The sequence below is a fragment of the Oncorhynchus mykiss genome, chromosome 8 (genome assembly GCF_057628025.1).
Source record: "Oncorhynchus mykiss isolate SJ-2025 chromosome 8, ASM5762802v1, whole genome shotgun sequence".
Lineage (NCBI taxonomy): Eukaryota > Metazoa > Chordata > Actinopteri > Salmoniformes > Salmonidae > Oncorhynchus > Oncorhynchus mykiss.
Genome location: NC_143029.1, coordinates 26,189,061 through 26,207,174, shown reverse-complemented (window position 1 = coordinate 26,207,174; position 18,114 = coordinate 26,189,061). Strand labels below are relative to the sequence as shown.

Sequence of the window (18,114 nt, the reverse complement as noted above, 5' to 3'; positions counted from 1 at the left end):
AAAAAATGCATGGGAGTGTATCAGATAATTTTATTGTATTTAGAGTATTTTTATAGCCTACTAAATCCCTGATTAGCATAGCCTTTTTTAAATGACAGTGTTAATGCAGAGTGCGATAAGAAACAATAACTGTTACAAAAGAGACTAGAGCAAATTATCACTATAACATTGTTGTGTCTGGAAAAACAGGTGAGTTTATTATTATGGTCTATCTATGCTGTTACCTTTATATTTAATGGCTAACTGATCATGAACCAATATTCATTACAGTCATTACAACAATGCTTGGCTGTAGGCAAAAGAGGCCCTCTATTTGCCAAATGAAATGAGGGGCCCTCTATTTGCTAAATTAAATGAGGGGCCCTCTATTTGCTAAATTAAATGAGGGGCCCTCTATTTGCCAAATTAAATGAGAGTCTGTATCAACAAGTAAACATAACATGTAGACCTACTGTAAACATTTGTCTCAGTATCAAATTGAAACATTCTATACATAGACATGTTGATTATTGTCAATTAATGTATAATATTTCAATGAAATTGTGTCCAATACATTGAATGTCCATGATGAAATTGTAACATGCAAATTATCCCATCATCATCATCCATACTTCCTGGGGTTGGTTGCAAAGCAGTTCCTGTCATATCATTGTCAAATCCTGTTATTGATGTAGTAAATCATACAAAGACCCCACTATAGGGGGTTAATAAGGAAGTCTCCATTTTGAAAAACAAGCATCACCTAGGTTCGTTGAAAAAAGTATGAAAAACATGCATGGCTGATATAGATATTTGTAAGTACAGTATAATGTTAATGTATACCATAGTATTTGTTTGGCAGACAGGGGTGGAGCACTGGAAGATGCCGTCAACAGTCATTGTTTCTTTTTGCCTTTGGCCTTGTCCTTCTTCTTGCGTCCACCTAGAAATAGAGATACAAGATAGAATCAGTGTTGTTGCATATACCAACCACACAACTATAGCTAATTTAATTTCACCCAGAATACAAGACGATAGACAGTTGAGACCCGTTGCTACACTAGGAGCTGAAAGGAATAAGTAAAGTAAATCAACAAGATGAGAGCGCATGGAAAGGAAGCACCCCCAAACAATGGAGACAAGGACACAAATATAGGTTAAGCTTGATGTTGTGGGATTTTATTGAAGCTGTGTACATTCAGGTGAAGTCGGTAGAATTGTCCCCTAACAACTGATCTAGGGTCAGATATTTGAATCTGTGATTTTAACATCCCTTAGCAGAGTGACAAAGATTTACAGCACACTGACAACAAATTGCTTCCCTGACATGTTCATTTATAAAATAAAATAAAAATGGGGGCAAAAATTCATAAAAGAAACAAAAAATGGGGGAAAATCTGGTAAAAAGGATTCGTTTGCAGTAGTAAGTTCCCACTGGGCTCACACTGGTTGAATCAGTTGTTTCCATGCCATTTCAATGAAATTACATTGAACCAAAGTGGAATAGATGGCGTCTGTGCCCAGTGGGTTGTTCTTAACATCAAATGCAACATCATTTTTTATAGAGACTTGTTCCTTGTTAGGCACTACATGTAACATACACAAAATGTTGCTCAAACCGGGTGAATCAATAACAACCTAGAAATGACCCACAAAACCACTGGCCCAGATCTGATCTAATTCAATGATTTACTCTGTGTGTGTGTGTGTGTGTGCACGTGCATGTGTTTGTGTGTGGTGGTGGTTGTTGGTAGGGAGAACAGGCAGTTCGGCTGAGGTCCTGCAGTGTTCAGTAGGTCGGTATGCGTTCCGCCAGGCGTTCCGCCAGGCGCGAGGTGTATCACATCTCCCATCATAAGGTCACCTTGGGTACTGGGGGGATCCAAGCCTACAAATCTCCAACCACCCAGTGCTAGCTGACAGACAATATACAACCAACAAAAAGCCCCTGGGAGTCATCCATAAAGCACCAACACATAGCCAGCCAGGCTAACCACACCACATACCGCCCAGACATGGAAGAGCATGTTGGAGCAGGAACAGTAACTGGTGTATGAAAGGTACTGAGGAAAGGGGAGGGATATGCAGGATGGACAAGACACGGAATTGAAAGGAAACCAGTGAAACAGGACCCTTAAATCACCAATTTATTATTACGTTTTTTTAAACTAGGCAAGTCAGTTTTAAGAACAAATTCTTATTTTCAACTGCCTTGCTCAGGAGCAGAATGACAGATGTTTACCTTGTCAGCTCAGGGATTTGATCTTGCAACCTTTCGGTTACTAGTCCAAAGCTCTAACCACTAGGCTACCTGACGCCCCACCAATGACCTGGTTAGATCCATGCAGGGTTAGTGGATGGTGTTTCTGGGATTCTGAAAAGCCTGAAAGGAGGAGAACCTACCTCAATGTAATACACAACTCTTTTTAGGTTTAGTGTGGCCTTTTCCATAGCCCATGTCTGTTTTTAGGGAATTAAAGACAAGAAACAAAGTTTTCCTCACAGGACAAAACAAATCAAGATAAGCAAGAATGGTTCATTTTCTATCGAGATGAGGCTAGTTCTGAAGACATTACCTTCTCTATGTCTCTTAGTATCCTCTCGTTTCTGTGCCTGTGGTTTGGGCTCTGCGTCACCAGCAGCTGTGTTTGAGGGGGACTCTGATGATTGACTCTCCTCTAACCCCTTTCCATCAGCTCCACTTTCCTGGTTCCCATCTATCTCTGTGTCTCCGCTCTTTGGAACATCCCCACCAGCTGAGAATGCATTCCTGTTCACATCCTCAACCTCTGAATCAGCAGCCTTAACCCTCTCCACCTCTGGGGACTCCTCCTCGACCAGGCGGTCAGCCAAGGAATCCATCCCAGGTTTGAGGTCCTCACTCTGTGTGTGATCACAGGTTCCCTGGTCCTTGGTGGTGGTGGTATGGAGGTCTGAGGGGCCTAAGGTTTCGGGTGAACGTGATATGAGTGATGGGTGTGTGGGGAGGCCGGATGAGGACTCCCCTACGACTGAATCTCTGTCTTGTTGTCTTTGGTCATTGGGTGATGTCACCTTTTCAACTTCATCTCCATCTTTAGCATCTATAGCAGACAATCCCTCAGGCTGTGTGCCCTGCTCTAGGGGAGGAGAGAAAGGACAATTATTCATTAAAGATAGTAACATAAAGCATAACTAACTACATTTACCTCCTCTACAAACCTCTTCTACATTCTACATGCAAGCCTTTCAGATCTACCCAAGTGCCTAGTGCTTAGAGGTAAGAGGGTGTTTCTGGACAGGGCCTTAGTAATATCTTTCAAACAGCTCAAGGCAGCAGCAGAATCAATGGCCAGTCCCATCCTCATGCTCACCCGGCAGACTGCTGTCCCTTTTCTTGTCTGCAGAGGGCAGGCTTGTCCTGTCAGCCCGGGGCCTGGTCTTCCTCAGTGCATAGCCCTTCCTGATGTCAGACAGCAGGTGGTCGATTATGCAGCCCTCTTCTTGGACTGGGGGGGCTTTACGAACTGGGGTTGAGGGACAGAGGGTTCATCTCAAAACAGTCCACCCTGATACATGCAATGCTCTGGTAGTGCGTTTGAATTTGGACTGGTGAATTGCAATTATCAAACATGCACTTATAGGTGTCAACTGTCCTTAGAAAGTGGCATCATTTCCTAGTCTCCTTTCCTTAATCTGCACTGAAAGACTGGACAGTTAAAGGCAATGGAAACCTTCTATTTTGTGAGCAATGCTTTCACCTCCCCAGTTCTTCTGCAGATGAAGGAGGAGGAGACGAGGAAAGGGATCTTCTGAAGACTATTGAGACACAGCCAGGGAGAATCCCTTTCAGAAGCTACAAATGATCCATGTAGGATTATGATGTTGGTAATGGGACACTGTTGAGTTATGACTATAGTCACCAGGGAGTGCCTTGAGGTAACAGTGTTATTTGGAGTGTTGGCTGGCGGTTAGACTCACTTATCTTCCCGTTATCCCCTCTTGGTCGCTTGGAATCCTCCTCCTCCTGCTGTTTCTTCCTCTTCTCTGCCTTGATGGCTTGCTCTCGGCGGGTCTGATTGTCCTGGGATTTTAAAAAGCAAGAGAAAACACAGTAATACAGGTATCCAGAATGTGAAACAATAGCAATGTGGTATTTAATCTCTGAACAAAATTGGAGGACCTATGCAGTCAAAATGTATGACCCGGTTTGTGGAATAAACACAGAAAGATATACTTAAATTGATAAGTTTTATATAGGAACGTCAATAGGTGAAGTAGGTCCATTAGTTATTTGTTTCTCTCACCTTGAGAGCTTTGATGAAGAGTCCCCTGAAGGTCTTTATAGTGCTGAACAGCTCCTCCAGAGAGAGACGGGATGAGTCCTCACACAGATACAGTGCCAGATCCTCCTTCTTCCTGTCAATGGAGAAAAACCTCTCCTCCAGCTCCCTGCAGGCCTCCAGGCTTCCCTAGAGTAGACAGCCAATTCAGGGGGATTTATTTAGTTATGATCTGGCAACAATCACGATGAAGTCACAAATCTCTAAAACCATTAAAGGGGAGCTTTTGCGAAACTACAAAGTCACCTGCTCTCTGGTGGTGAGGAGAGGTATTGCAACCCACCTGCATTGCCGTTAGATACTGCTCCTTGATGTCCTCCACAGAAGAGGAAGCCACCTTCTTCTCTGAATCTTTCAATCGCTTGATGAGCGAGCTCACCTCAGTCTGGATAGACTCCAGATTCACACTGTGGAAGTAAACAATAAACGTGGTAAGGTTAGCATAGCCTCCGTATGAAGCTTTGATTAGACTCCACAATGTTGTATACAGCTTTTTCCAATACCCAGCAGCCTTTTCACAGATCTCCAAATCATCTGGAAGGTTCAAGAGGTCATCATGGTTCTGCTCCGCCTCCTGTAGGATGTGGTGGAGCAGAGTTATGCGACTTTTATTGGCCTTGGTCTCAGTGAGCTTTAGCAGGGTTCCGATCTTGAAGCCCTCCGCGTTCCCCGTGTGGCTCCCCTGTAGAACAGAGATAGACAGACAGTTCTCTCACTAACAACTAACAACGTTGTTGTGAGACCATCTTTTTTGTGTTTGGTTATAAACTCAGCAAAAAAAGAAACGTCCCTTTTTCAGGACCCTGTCTTTGAAAGATAATTGGTAAAAATCCAAATAACTTCACAGTAAAGGGTTTAAACACTGTTCCCCATGCTTGTTCAATGAACCATAAACAATTAATGAACATGCACCTGTGGAACGGTCATTAAGACACTAACAGCTTTCAGACGGTAGACAATTAAGGTCACAGTTATGAAAACTTAGGACACTAAAGAGGCCTTTCTACTGACTCTGCAGACATGGCCAATGTCCTTACTGTGAGACGCCTAAGACAGTGTTACAGGGAGACAGGATGAACAGCTGATCGTCCTCGCAGTGGCAGACCACGTCTAACAACACCTGCATAAGATCGGTACATCTGAACATCACACCTGCGGGACAGGTACAGGATGGCAACAACAACTGCCCGAGTTACACCAGGAATGCACAATCCCTCCATTAGTGCTCAGACTGTCCGCATTAGGCTGAGAGAGGCTGGACTGAGGGCTTGTAGGCCTGATGTAAGGCAGGTCCTCACCAGACATCACCGGCAACAACGTTGCTTATGGGCACAAACCCATAGGTGGACCAGACAGGACTGGCAAAAAGTGCTCTTCACTGACGAGTCGCGGTTTTGTCTCACCAGGGGTGATGGTCGGATTCGCGTGTATCGTCAAATGAGTCAGCGTTACACCGAGGCCTGTACTCTGGAGCGGGATCGATTTGGAGGTGGAGGGTCCGTCATGGTCTGGGGCGGTGTGTCACAGCATCATCGGACTGAGCTTGATGTCATTGCAGGCAATCTCAACGCTGTGCGTTACAGGGAAGACATCCTCCTGCCTCATGTGGTACCCCTCCTGCAGGCTCATCCTGACATGACCCTCCAGCATGACAATGCCACCAGCCATACTTCTCATTCTGTGCGTGATTTCTTGCAAGACAGGAGTGTCAGTGATCTGCCATGGCCAGCGAAGAGCCCGGATCTCAATCCCATTCAGTACGTCTGGGACCTGTTGGATCGGAGGGTGTGGACTAGGGCCATTCCCCCCAGAAATGTCCAGGAACTTGCAGGTGCCTTGGTGGAAGAGTGGGGTAACATCTCACAGCAAGAACTGGCAAATCTGGTGCAGTCCATGAGGAGGAGATGCACTGCAGTACTTAATGCAGATGGTGGCCACACCAGAAACTGACTGTTACTTTTGATTTTGACCCCCCCCCCCCCCCCTTTGTTCAGGGACACATTATTCCATTTCTGTTAGTCACATGTCTGTGGAACTTGTTCAGTTTATGTCTCAGTTGTTGAATCTTACGTTCATTTAAATATTTACACATGTTAAGTTTGCTGAAAATAAACACAGTTGACAGTGAGATGATGTTTCTTTTTTTGCCGAGTTTAGTACTGTATGGCATCACATGTTATGGATTCTTACGTAGTTAAGAAAGTTTCCAACATCCAGAATGAGCTTGCAGAAGCTTGGCAGTCGAGTGCTCACCCTCAGACCTTATAGGATAGAAATAATAACCGATTAAAGAGAATAAAATAAAAGGAATTTTAATTAGTCGTAGGGGTGATGAGAGTTGTAGGGCAGCCAGCCTGGTGCCTGGACTTACTCTCACAGGCCTCATCCAGCAGCTCGGCTTTAGGCTGCATCATCTGTAACACTGAGCTGATCTCCTCACACAGCAACATGCACTCGATCCTCAGGGCATAGCTGGGGGTCAAACACATACACACAACCAAGGTCAACATCCAGGGTGAATCGGGTCCTAGCTCATTGAACAGCAAAAAGGTGGAGAACTTTACCAAGGAACAGCTAGGAGCTGGAGATAAAACTGGTCCACACCAGCTAACTTCTGTCTCTCTCCCTGGTAGGACGTGAGGTTATCCATCTGAGTGGTGGGAAGAAAAAAACTTTCTATGAACATAAACTGACAACAAACATTTGGTTCCCAACACTATGTCCCTATCAAAACGGGAAATGTATTTAGATCTAGAAATACAGTGTGGCCGCTTGAAATGAACCAATGAACTTGGCAGGGATTCCTGTGCCGGCACGCACCTCATGCTTCTCTGGTTGTAGCTTCTGTAGCTGTTTCAGCACCTCCACATCGAACTTGGAGCGGTCCCCTTTTTGGATCATGGCCACAATGTCCTCATGTGAGCTGTTAGGGGACATACAAATTGCAGTGTCTTCAGAAAGTATTCATACCCCTTGACTTATTCCACATTTAGTAGTGTTACAGCCCGAATTCAAAATGGATTAAATTGATTTTACACACAATACCCCATAATGACATAACATGATGCAGCTACCACCATCCCTGAAAATATGACCCGTTGTACTCAGTGATGTGTTGGATTTACTGCAAACATAACACTTTGTATTTGTATTTATTAAAGATCCCCATGAGTTAATGCCACGGCAGCAGCTACTCTTCCTGGGGTCTGGCAAAATTAAGGCAGTTATAAAAAATTTTTTTTTAAACATTAGAGTGCATTCATTACAGAATTCACAACACATTAAGTGTGCGCCCTCAGGCCCATACTCCAGTACCACATATCTACAACACAAAATCAACACAAATATAATGTGTATATATGCATGTGACTGTGCCTATGTTTGTGTTTCTTCACAGTCCCCGCTGTTCCAGAAGGTGTATTTTTATCTGTATTTAAAAAATAAAAAAAAAGATTCTACTGCTTGCATCAGTTACCTGATGTGGAATAGTTCCATATTGTCATGGCTCTGTGTATAACTGTGCACCTCCCATGGTCTGTTCTGGACTTGGGGACTGTGAAGAGACCATTGGTGGCATGTTTTGTGGGGTATGCATGGGTTTCTGAACTGTGTGCTAGTTGTTTTAAACAGACAGCTCTGTGATTTTCAACATGTTAATACCTTTCAAAGGTCCCCTTTTGTGGCACCTGACTACAAGACTGAACAGTAATCTAGGTGCGACAAAACTATAGCCTGTAGGACCTGCCTTGTTAATAGTGCTGTCAAGAAAGCAGAGCAGCACTTTAGTATTGACAGACTTCTCCCCATCTTAGCTACTGTTGTATCAATATGTTTTGACTATGACAGTTTACGATACAGGGTTACTCCAAGCAGTTTAGTCACCTCAACTTGCTAAATTTACACAATGATTTGTCCCAAATACAATGCTTTTAGTTTTTGAAATATTTAGGACTAACTTATTCCTTGCCACCCATTCTGAAACTACCTGCAGCTCTTTGTTTAGTGTTGCAGTCATTTTAGTTGCTGTAGTAGCTGACGTGTATAATAGTGTTGAGTCATCTGCATACACAGACACAATGGCTTTACTCAAAGCCAAGTGATATGTCGTTAGTAAAGATTGAAAGAAAGTATGGGGCTTAGACAGCTGCCATGGGGAATTCCTGATTCTACCTGGATTATGTTGGAGAGGCTTCCATTAAAGAAAACCTTCTGTGTCCTGTTAGACAGGTAACTCTGTATCCACAATATAGCAGGGGGTGTAAAGCCATAACACATACGTTTTTCCAGCAGCAGACTATGATGGATAATGTCAAAAAACTCACTGAAGTCTAACAAAATGGCTCCCACAATCTTTTTATCATCAATTTCTCTCAACCAATCATCAGTCATTTGTGTAAGTGCAGTGCTTGTTGAATGACCTTCCCTATAAGCGTGCAGAAAGCCTGTTGTAAATTTGTTTACCGTAAAATAGAATTGTATCTGGTCAAACACAATGTTTTCCAAAACTTTACTAAGGGTTGGTAACAGGATGATTGGTGGGCTATTTGAGCCAGTGAAGGGGGCTTTACTATTCTTAGGTAGCGGAATGACTTTTGCTGCCCTCCTACTTTCAAGTAGGCATAAATTTAAGATATGGCAAATAGGACTGGTAATATCGTCCGCTATTATCCTCAGTCATTTTCCATCCAAGTTGTCAGACCCCGGCCGGTGGCTTGTCATTGTTGATAGACAACAATCATTTTTTCACCTCTTCCACACTCACTCACAATTCAAAATAGACAACAATAATTTTTTCACCTCTTCCTCACTCACAATTCAAAATTACAATTCTTGTCTTTCCTAATTTGGTCAGATATATTTGGATGTGTAGTGTCAGCGTTTGTGGCTGGCATGTTGCTGGCAAGTTTGCCAATGAAAAAATTATTAAAGTAGTTGGGAATATCAGTCAGTTTTGTAATGAATGAGCCATCTGATTCAATGAATGATGGAGCTTAGTTGGCCTTTTTTCCCAGCATTTCATTGACGGTGCTTTTTACTATCATTATTTGTCATTTATCTTTGTTTCATAGTGTAGTTTATTCTTCTATTCATTCAGTTGTCACATGATTTCTCAGTTTGTAGTACGTTTGCCAATCGGTTGTGCAGCCAGAATTATTTTCCATTCCTTTTGCCTCATCCCTCTTAACTAGGGTTGCAAAGGGTTGGAAACTTTCCAGTAAATTTCTGGAATTTGTACGAAATTTCCCATGGGAATTTAAGCCCTGGAATTTGGTGAATTTTGATTAAATTCCTCAAAAAAGCTTATAACAGTGAACCTTTTTTAAGGCAATTCTAGGTCTTGTGGCATATTTTGGTTAAACTATCCCCAATTCAATGGAATTGCAACCCTCTGCATTCTTCCATCACATGTGCAGTGCACTCTTCCATCACATGTACAGCTGATTCTTAAGATCTTCCACCCTAATGAGATGCTATTGAGCCCACACTACTACACTGTCTAAGCCAAGGATTACATTCTTTCTGGTAAATTTTGATTACTATACTCGGTGATGTGAATATATTTTATTTGACATGCATTATTTTTTCTTAATTAGTAAATAGTAGCCTACAGCAAAGTGTGTTTAAATTATTTCTAACTAACCACTTCTGCTAGTTAGTTTTTGCTACCATGTGGGATCTAGCTTGCTTGAGCCTGCTAAATGAGGAGTGTTAATTCACCTGTTTCCATACATGTTTCATTTGAAAACATTTATCTTACAAAGGAGTTGTTTAATCTAACTGCTTAACTATTTATCTGTACATAGGGTTTATTTTGTGTTTTTTACCAACATAAATCTGATCTGGCACTATCTGATGTGTGGAGACATTTCACTGCAGCTAATGTAGAAGGAAAAGCTGTGTACATTTGCAAATACTGTGCCAAATCATATGTGTAGAATACAACAAAGATGCAGAATCATCTGGCCAAGTGCATAATGTTCCCTCAGCGCTCACAACAAACAACCTCTGACAAAAGTCCCTCTACTTCTATTTGAGGTGAAAATTATGAATCAGACACCTTATCAGTAGCAACAGCTCATTGTCCTTCTGGAATCAAAAGTTTTTTTTTACTCAATGGAGGAACATAGTCAGAGAAATGCTGATGAATGTCTTGCTCAAGTTGTGTATGCAACTAGTTCACCTCTGATGCTCACAGGCAATATGTATTGGAAGAGATTTCTGAATGTTCTTCGCCCAGCATACACCCCTCCAACCAGACATGCTTTATCTACTCATTTGCTGGATGCATGCAAATGGATACTATATTGCAATCATCTCTGATGGGTGGTCAAATGTTCGTGGGCAAGGAATAATGAACTATATTTCCACCCTTCAACCAGTATTCTAGTGCACAGACACAAGGTGCACAGACACAAGGGACAACAGACACACTGGTCTCTACATTGCAGGTGAGCTAAAGGCAGTCATCAATGACCTTTGACCACAGAAGGTATTTTCACAGACAATGCTGCTTGGTCTAAAGTGGAGGAGTCCTACCCTCACATCACACCCACCCAAGGACATCATGGCACTGAAAACAATGGATACACTCTACAAGAGAGCCAAGGAAATGGTTAGGTATGTGAAGGGTCATCAAGTTACAGCAGCAATCTACCTCACCAAGCAAAGTGAGAATAATAAGAGCACCACATTGAAGCTGCCCAGCAACACCTGTTGGGGTGGTGCTGTCATCATGTTTGACAGTCTCCTGGAGGGGAAGGAGTCTCTCCAAGAAATGTCCATATCACAGTCTGCCGATATGGACAACCCCATCAAGAGCATCCTCCTGGATGATTTATTTTGTGGGAGAGTGGTAAGCAGCCTGAAACTCCTGAAACCTACAGCAATAGCCATTGCACAGATTTAGGGAGACAATGCCATCCTGTCTGATGTTCAGACTCTGCTTGCAGATGTAAGAGAAGAAATCCATACTGCCCTGCCCACTTCACTGTTGCTCCAAGCAGAGGAAACTGCAGTCACAATACATCAAAAAGTGTGATGACTTCTGCCTGAAGCCCATACGGAGTAGGCACAGCGGCTGCAGACACAGGTAACCCCAGTGACGAAGGTGCAGGAAGATCAGGCCCCAGGGCGGTGAAACTATTCGTTGTTTGTATCTACTCCAGGCCTCTCATTGGGAGTGTAGTATTGCTTTGCGGCAGGCCGCTATCTTCGGCTTACACGGCTCGTGACATGTGACCATTGTTGATTGCCATGCTCCTCTTGCTGTGCTCCTTCGACTCCGCTATCAGATTGGGGAGAAGAGGCAGGAGATGGCTCCCCTGGCGAACAAACTCCGGGCAACACCGGCCAGTCCGATAACGACAAACGACAAGACGGAGATGCATCCAACATGTGCGGAAGCCATCTAGCAACCGGCGTAGAAAAGGTAAACATTTCACTCTGCGTTTTTCCCCAATTTCTTACGTAGGTTGGAAGCCACCTCAAGGAAGCCACCTCAAGCCTATAATCCTCGACAAGCAAACAATTGCCGCATTGTAACTCTGAGTGATCCAGTTTGTCCTAAAACACAGAATAATAGATACAACTCCTACAGCGCTGGAACCGTTCATTTACCTCTCCAGACAAAGAGGGCCCCATTGGAAAACTCATCTGGGACTAACTTTGTTAGCTTTATGGCTAACGTTAGCAGCTTAGCGGCTCTTTCAAGCAGACTTTAACCTGTATTCAGGGCATAAAGTTAATTTATTCGCCATATTTTTTGCAGTTTTACTTTAGTAAAACTTACTTTACTTACTTTATTGCAAAGAGGATGCATATTTTGAAATATTTAAATTCTGTACAGGCTTCCTTCTTTTTCAATAGGTGCCCTTCAAAGCGAAGCATTGGAAACCCTCCCTGGTCTTTGTGGTTGAATCTGTGTTTGATATTTACTGCTTGACTGAGGGACCTTACAGATAATTGTATGTGTGGTGTACAGAGGTGAGGTAGCCATACAATAATCATGTTAAACACTATTATTGCACACAAAGTGAGTCCAATGCTACTTATTATGTGACTTGTTAAGCACATTTTTACTCCTGATCTTATTTAGGCTTGACCTAACTGTCACGACTCCTACCGAAGGTGGCTCCCCTTCCTGTTCGGGTGGCGCTCGGCGGTCGCCGTCACCGGCCTACTAGCTGCCACTGATCCTTTTCCTCCCCCTTGTCTGTTTATTAGTTACACCTGTGTTTAGTTAGGTTAATTAGTTGGGCTTTATTATCCAGCCGGCCCGCCTGCTGGGTGTGCGGGATTGTTTTATGTGTACTCTAGTGCATGCCTGTAAGTCACGGTTTAGCGTATACGTGTATACTGTTTAGTTCCCCTGTGTTTTGGGGCATTTTTTTGAGTGGCGTCGTTTTCACCTGTGTGGTGAATAAAGAAGTATCGCTACTCTGATCTCTCTGTTTCCTGCGTCTGACTTCTTCCTCCACTACATCCCGGACATTACAATGAGTTGAATACTTATTGACTCAAAACATTTTCAGCTTTTCATTTTGAATTCATTTGTACAAATTTCAAAAACCATCATTCCACTTTGATATTATAGAGTTGTACGTGTAGGCCAGTGACATAAAATGTCATCCATTTTAAATTCTGTCTGTAACACAACAAAAAGTCAAGGGATGCGAATACTTTCTGAAGGCACTGTATTTCAACACTCTTCTACAGTACCTATCAATTCTTGTGTTGCCTCCTTTACTAAGACTCTCTTCTTCATATTTCTTGCCTGAAAATACTCACCATCTGAATTGTTTTAAGAATATGTTCAGGTTGAGATTTTTCTTGGCATCGATGAAAGAAATCTGTAGATGGAGAAAAAGTGTGATGCTTGAAATTAAAACAGGGGATGTGTTAAGGAAAATGACCATAATGATGAAGGGAGAAGAGAGAGTGAGATTATAAGGCCATTTCAAAGTCTAATGAGATGGGGTAAGACCACATTGATTACTCTCTCTACCTCTTTGGGCTCCTTTTTGACCGCAGGGGCGCTGCCTTTGGCCTTTGACTCTGTCACTGGCAGACAGAAGAGCTCCTCAATACTGGAGTAGTCAGGCTCCAGAGAATCTGACTGTACCGATGTCCACATGGAGTGACTGTCTGGAGCAAAAGAACAAAATGGTGTACAGTATTTGAATTATGCCTTATACACTACACCCTTGAGTTGAAATGTATCAAATTTGCACTTGTCAGGGTCAACTGTATTTGTTGGTTTAATTCAATGGTGACACAATCTGACAGGTCCCTTACCAGTCACCACTCTGGATGGCAGCTTCTGCCAGTTGAGCTTCTTCATGCGTAGTGTGGGGCAGCGGCCCGCCTTGGGTGGAGGGGCATAGTAGGATCGGCCCAGCGTCTGCACACTCTGGGCCATAATCATGTCACCGCCACAAGGGGGAGGTGGGGGGCCCATACCAGGCAGTGGTGGTGGGGGTGGGGGACCCATCCCAGGCAGGGGTGGTGGTGGTGGGGGACCCATCCCAGGCAGGGGTGGTGGTGGTGGGGGACCCATCCCAGGCAGGGGTGGTGGTGGTGGTGGGTAGGGACCCATTGTGCCAGGTAGGGGTGGTGGTGGGGGGGGACCCATGCCAGGCAGGGGTGGGGGAGGCGGTGGACTCCCATACCCCATCCCTGGTAGATGAGGTTGGGTAGGAGGGAGACCGGGGAGAGGCGGGGGAGGGGGAGGGGGCAGCATCCCAGAGAAGCCAAGAAGTGGTGGGGGCGGAGGTTGGGGTGGGGGTGTGCCGAAAGCTGCCATGCTTTGTAGTGGTGGTGGTGGAGGAGGAGGAGAAGGAGGGGGGGGTGCAGTGGCAACAGGGGAGGTAGATCCTTTAACGAGGACGACTAAATGATCGGTCAATCTTTCTCTCAGGTCTATCTGAACGCCCCTGTCTGTGGTCTTGACCTTGACCTTAGGTAACCCTTGCTGAGCCTTGGAGGACACCAGACGTTCCATCAAGCGCTCGGTGGAGTCAACTTCAGCTAAAGAACACACACACACACAGAGACAATGTCAGAGTGACATAATATAAACCAGCCAAAACATGTCAGCGTACATGGCCACACTAAATAAATGGTGAAAATGATGTTTTTATGGACTATGAAGGTGATTGATCTCAGACTCACGTTCCTGTGCCAGCAGACTAGCACGGTCAGCCAGGGCCTCCAGGGCCAGCCACACCTCGCTGTGTTCCGGCCCCAACAACAACAGCGCGTGCAGGATGGACAGCAACTGCACCGAGGCAGGGGAGCTACTCACCTGGAGCGAGGGGAGGGGGTTAAATTACTTGTATTATCTGCTGTGGGTTTTAATTACAAATAAATACACCCTTAATTGGTGCTTACTTTGGTAAAGAGTATGGCGAAGACTTCCTGGTGACTGCTCATGTCAATACCTCCGTACATGCTCTCCATCTCAGCATCATCATATGCCATGGTGTCCTCAAAGGTCTCACACTGGATGTTCAGGTCCACATCATCCGTCTCCCTGTAACACACAAAAACATACACAAATAAGTATTTCCACAGGAAAAAACAAGTAACAGTGTGAAAGAAAATTGGTGTGCTGTGCATAACAGAGCATTTGCTAATTCCGAAAAAGTTTATATATATTTGAAATAAATAAAAATGTATTTTGCAAAAGACTCAACTTACCTCAGTTTTGGAAGTAAATCCAGTAATTGTAGCCCTGCGAGACAAAGAATAAATCACAGTTAGACATTTTCATTCAGTTTGACATGTCCACATAGAGATCCCATTCAATTACTAGAGTGGCTATGTTACAAATCCTAAAAGTTCTACAATGGGATGAAAATGGCAGCCATATTGGACAGGGAGAAATCCAAACCAGTCTAATTGAATTAATGGCAGTAGAGGCATAATCCTGATTTTACTTATAAAGTAAGGCATGTGATATATATCATAAATTGTGTAATATAATTATTGTCAAACTACAATATTGTCATAAATACTGTTTAAACATGTTTTATACCATTTTTTTTGTATAAAAATCATCTAAAATATATTTAAACAGAACATGTCAACATGCTATTGTGTATACAGTGTATATATAATGAATCTAAAAAATATGTTTTACTATTTTGCTGATAGGTGCAGTGAAATGTGTTGGTTTACAGGATCAGCCATAGTAGTACAGCGCCACTGGAGCAAATTAGGGTTAAATACCTTGCTCAAGGGCACATCGGCACATTTTTCACCTTGTTGGGTCGGGTATTCAAACCAGCGACTTTTCGGTTACTATCACACTGCGCTAACGGCTAGGCTACCTGCCGCCCTATTGTTTGATACAATATCAGTGCTTGTTGCATTTACAACTTTTCTAAGTCATATCATCTATTGATTTCCGCCAGCGTATGGCTGTGGACTGCATTGTTTGGATATTGGCATACTGGCAATTAAACAAATTAATGGAATCATTCCTCTAAAACTGGCTGGATATCAAACTAACAAACATACAGTGCAGATAAATTCTTCAAATTCATTATTTTACACAATATCTTATCGCAGCACGGGCAAACCATGGTTGACCAACTCCCTGACCAAAATGGCTGACCTTAACGCCATCATAAGAAGGTTCATGACCATTCTAGTACTCTAATTCTTAATTGTATGAATGTCCATCTCTATTTCCTGTATTCAAGCCATTGTTTATAACGACTGCAATATCTTCATCATTATGATAGATTTTTCAACATATGAAGCACTCTACACTATGTAGGCTACTGTATATAAGCATTATGGTGGTACTTCTTGATACTAGTAATACATTTGTGCATGGTTGATCTTTAAAGGGCTACAGACACTCCTTAAGCCTCTCCGTTTCCTGGGCAACAGTATTGGAAGGTCAAGTAGACATATACATGGCAATGGAAACCTTTCTCAAGAAACAATACGTGAATCTAAATAAGAAAAGGCATTATTGGGAAGATACACAAAACTAAAATTGGAGGTAGTGAAAGGGTCTCCTTGTTTCTTTTCTTCCATTCACACCCGTGCTTCTCTATGTATGTGAGTGTTGAAAAATCATGATGAAGAGGTAGTGATACCGATGAACTCTTTGCGTAGTTTGTCCCTCTTCCTCAGGTCCTGTACCCTGTAGATGATCACGTTGACCACACTCATGAGGATGACCATATAGGGCACGTTGTCCGTCGCATGCAGCTCGTTCATGATGACGCTGAAGCGGTACTGGTGGATCTTCACACTCTGACAAAGATATATAGTTATGAAGATAACATAAGTCAGCATCCCTAATTCATGAAGAGCAGGGAGATGCCTTATCTAAAGTAGGTTTTCCTTATCTTAGACGAGGTACAATACATTTTCACAGGCCTCCTTTAATACTTTGTATGAATTCAAGGGGGTGTCAATGCTGCTTCAGCTGACATTTGCTTTGAAAGTAAACCATATGAAAATAATTATCAGAATTAGTCTTTGTGTATATTTATGCTGTTATGAATAAAAAAAGGTGATGGCAGGGTTACACCTTACTTTATAGTGATCCAGGGCGTCCATGACCAGGTGGTGTCCCTGTGGGTTGAACATGGTGAGGGCTGCCAGCAGCTCAAACACCTGCATCTTCACCATGGTGTTGGACGTGTCCAGTGCTGCCAATCAAAAAAAGAGATCATGTTCCAACAGGCAGACAGACAGACAGACAGGCAGACAGACAGGCCTTTGCCAAAACTCTTGCCACCCTTCTTTCTCACCTTGTGACAGGGTCCTGACGTATCCCTCATTGTCCAGTATAAAGTGCAGCCCAGCGGAGGAGTTCATCACTGCCTTCACACAGGCCACACAGGTGAGCTGGAGGATGGCGTCAGCGATGCGGGCACAACCCCGGCCAGACAGCCTCTCCAGGGCCTCCATCAGCAGATCCAGCCCATTGAGCTCCAGGAACTGCACCATCCAGTCCTGGTCACTCCCCTCCAGACGCCTCCGCAGCCCTGAGTAGTTGACCACCGTGGGTACCTGTAGCAGTCGTATGCATAGCTCTGGATCTGCGTTCTCCAAGTTGGCCTCTAGGTGAGCATCTGGGTCTGGGGGGCTGCTGGTCAGGTGCTCCTTTAGGGCCTCCCACTTCCCTTTGGATGCCTTGGCTGCCATGGCAACCAATAAAGGTGAGCTAGAGGTAGAAAAAAATCGGGCAATGTTCGTGTTGTGACACATAAGAGTGAAACAGAGACCCACAACAATTGAAAATAAATGTAAAAATAAGTCTGTAAACTATGCATTGGTTTGATTTGGAGGAACTACAAAGCATTATTGGAAAGATACACAACACTAAAATTGGAGATCGTGAAAGCAGGGTCTCCATTGTCAAAGACCTGCCTGAAGAAGAACCTCCTCTGACCTCAGGGGGGGTAAAAGAAGAGGAACTCATCAGGAACTGCCCGAAGAGGAACTTCCTCTGAACTCAGGAAGCGTAAAAGAAAAACAAACATCCTTTTATGCTGAAACTCTGAAAATCCTACTTGTGAACTGGGAGCAACAAGTTGTGTCCATTCACATGCTTTGAACTTGGTGAGAACCCCTAATTGGCTAATGGCAAACAAGCTGTGTCAACCATAAACTAAAAGTACAGCTATCATGCTCATAACCAATTTATAGTGTTCAGAAACAATATTAATAGATGTATTTTTATAAATAATGTTTTGTTGTTGCATTTAACAGCAAATAATGCTGTTATTGAGGTAATTTCCTTAGTATACTAGGTGCTATCTATAGGATAACCCATAGGATAACCCTT

General features: G+C 43.4%; 1 protein-coding gene across 4 annotated transcripts in view; it reads right to left on the bottom strand.

Moving 5' to 3' along the window:
• Nucleotides 1-13: 13 nt before the first annotated feature.
• LOC110529217 (inverted formin-2) overlaps nt 14-18,114 on the bottom strand; it is a 28,334-nt gene continuing 10,233 nt past the window's right edge. Inside the window, exons 2-22 of one of the 4 annotated variants that reach the window (XM_036985165.2) lie at nt 17,075-17,490; nt 16,857-16,972; nt 16,412-16,571; nt 15,000-15,033; nt 14,691-14,832; nt 14,472-14,604; nt 13,596-14,327; nt 13,306-13,445; nt 13,089-13,150; nt 7,122-7,224; nt 6,866-6,951; nt 6,673-6,773; nt 6,492-6,562; nt 4,805-4,983; nt 4,585-4,708; nt 4,266-4,430; nt 3,940-4,042; nt 3,333-3,485; nt 2,556-3,098; nt 2,383-2,439; nt 14-922 (exon numbers count right to left, since the gene is read on the bottom strand). In XM_036985165.2, coding sequence (XP_036841060.2) covers nt 2,384-2,439; nt 2,556-3,098; nt 3,333-3,485; nt 3,940-4,042; nt 4,266-4,430; nt 4,585-4,708; nt 4,805-4,983; nt 6,492-6,562; nt 6,673-6,773; nt 6,866-6,951; nt 7,122-7,224; nt 13,089-13,150; nt 13,306-13,445; nt 13,596-14,327; nt 14,472-14,604; nt 14,691-14,832; nt 15,000-15,033; nt 16,412-16,571; nt 16,857-16,972; nt 17,075-17,471 — 3,600 coding nt within the window. In that variant the 5' untranslated portion in view covers nt 17,472-17,490 and the 3' untranslated portion in view covers nt 14-922; nt 2,383. Of the gene's footprint in view, nt 923-2,221; nt 2,363-2,382; nt 2,440-2,555; nt 3,099-3,332; nt 3,486-3,939; nt 4,043-4,265; nt 4,431-4,584; nt 4,709-4,804; nt 4,984-6,491; nt 6,563-6,672; nt 6,774-6,865; nt 6,952-7,121; nt 7,225-13,088; nt 13,151-13,305; nt 13,446-13,595; nt 14,328-14,471; nt 14,605-14,690; nt 14,833-14,995; nt 15,034-16,411; nt 16,572-16,856; nt 16,973-17,074; nt 17,491-18,114 lie in introns of those variants that run through there. The other 3 variants (XM_036985164.2, XM_036985166.2, XM_036985168.2) reach the window with 3 other exon arrangements.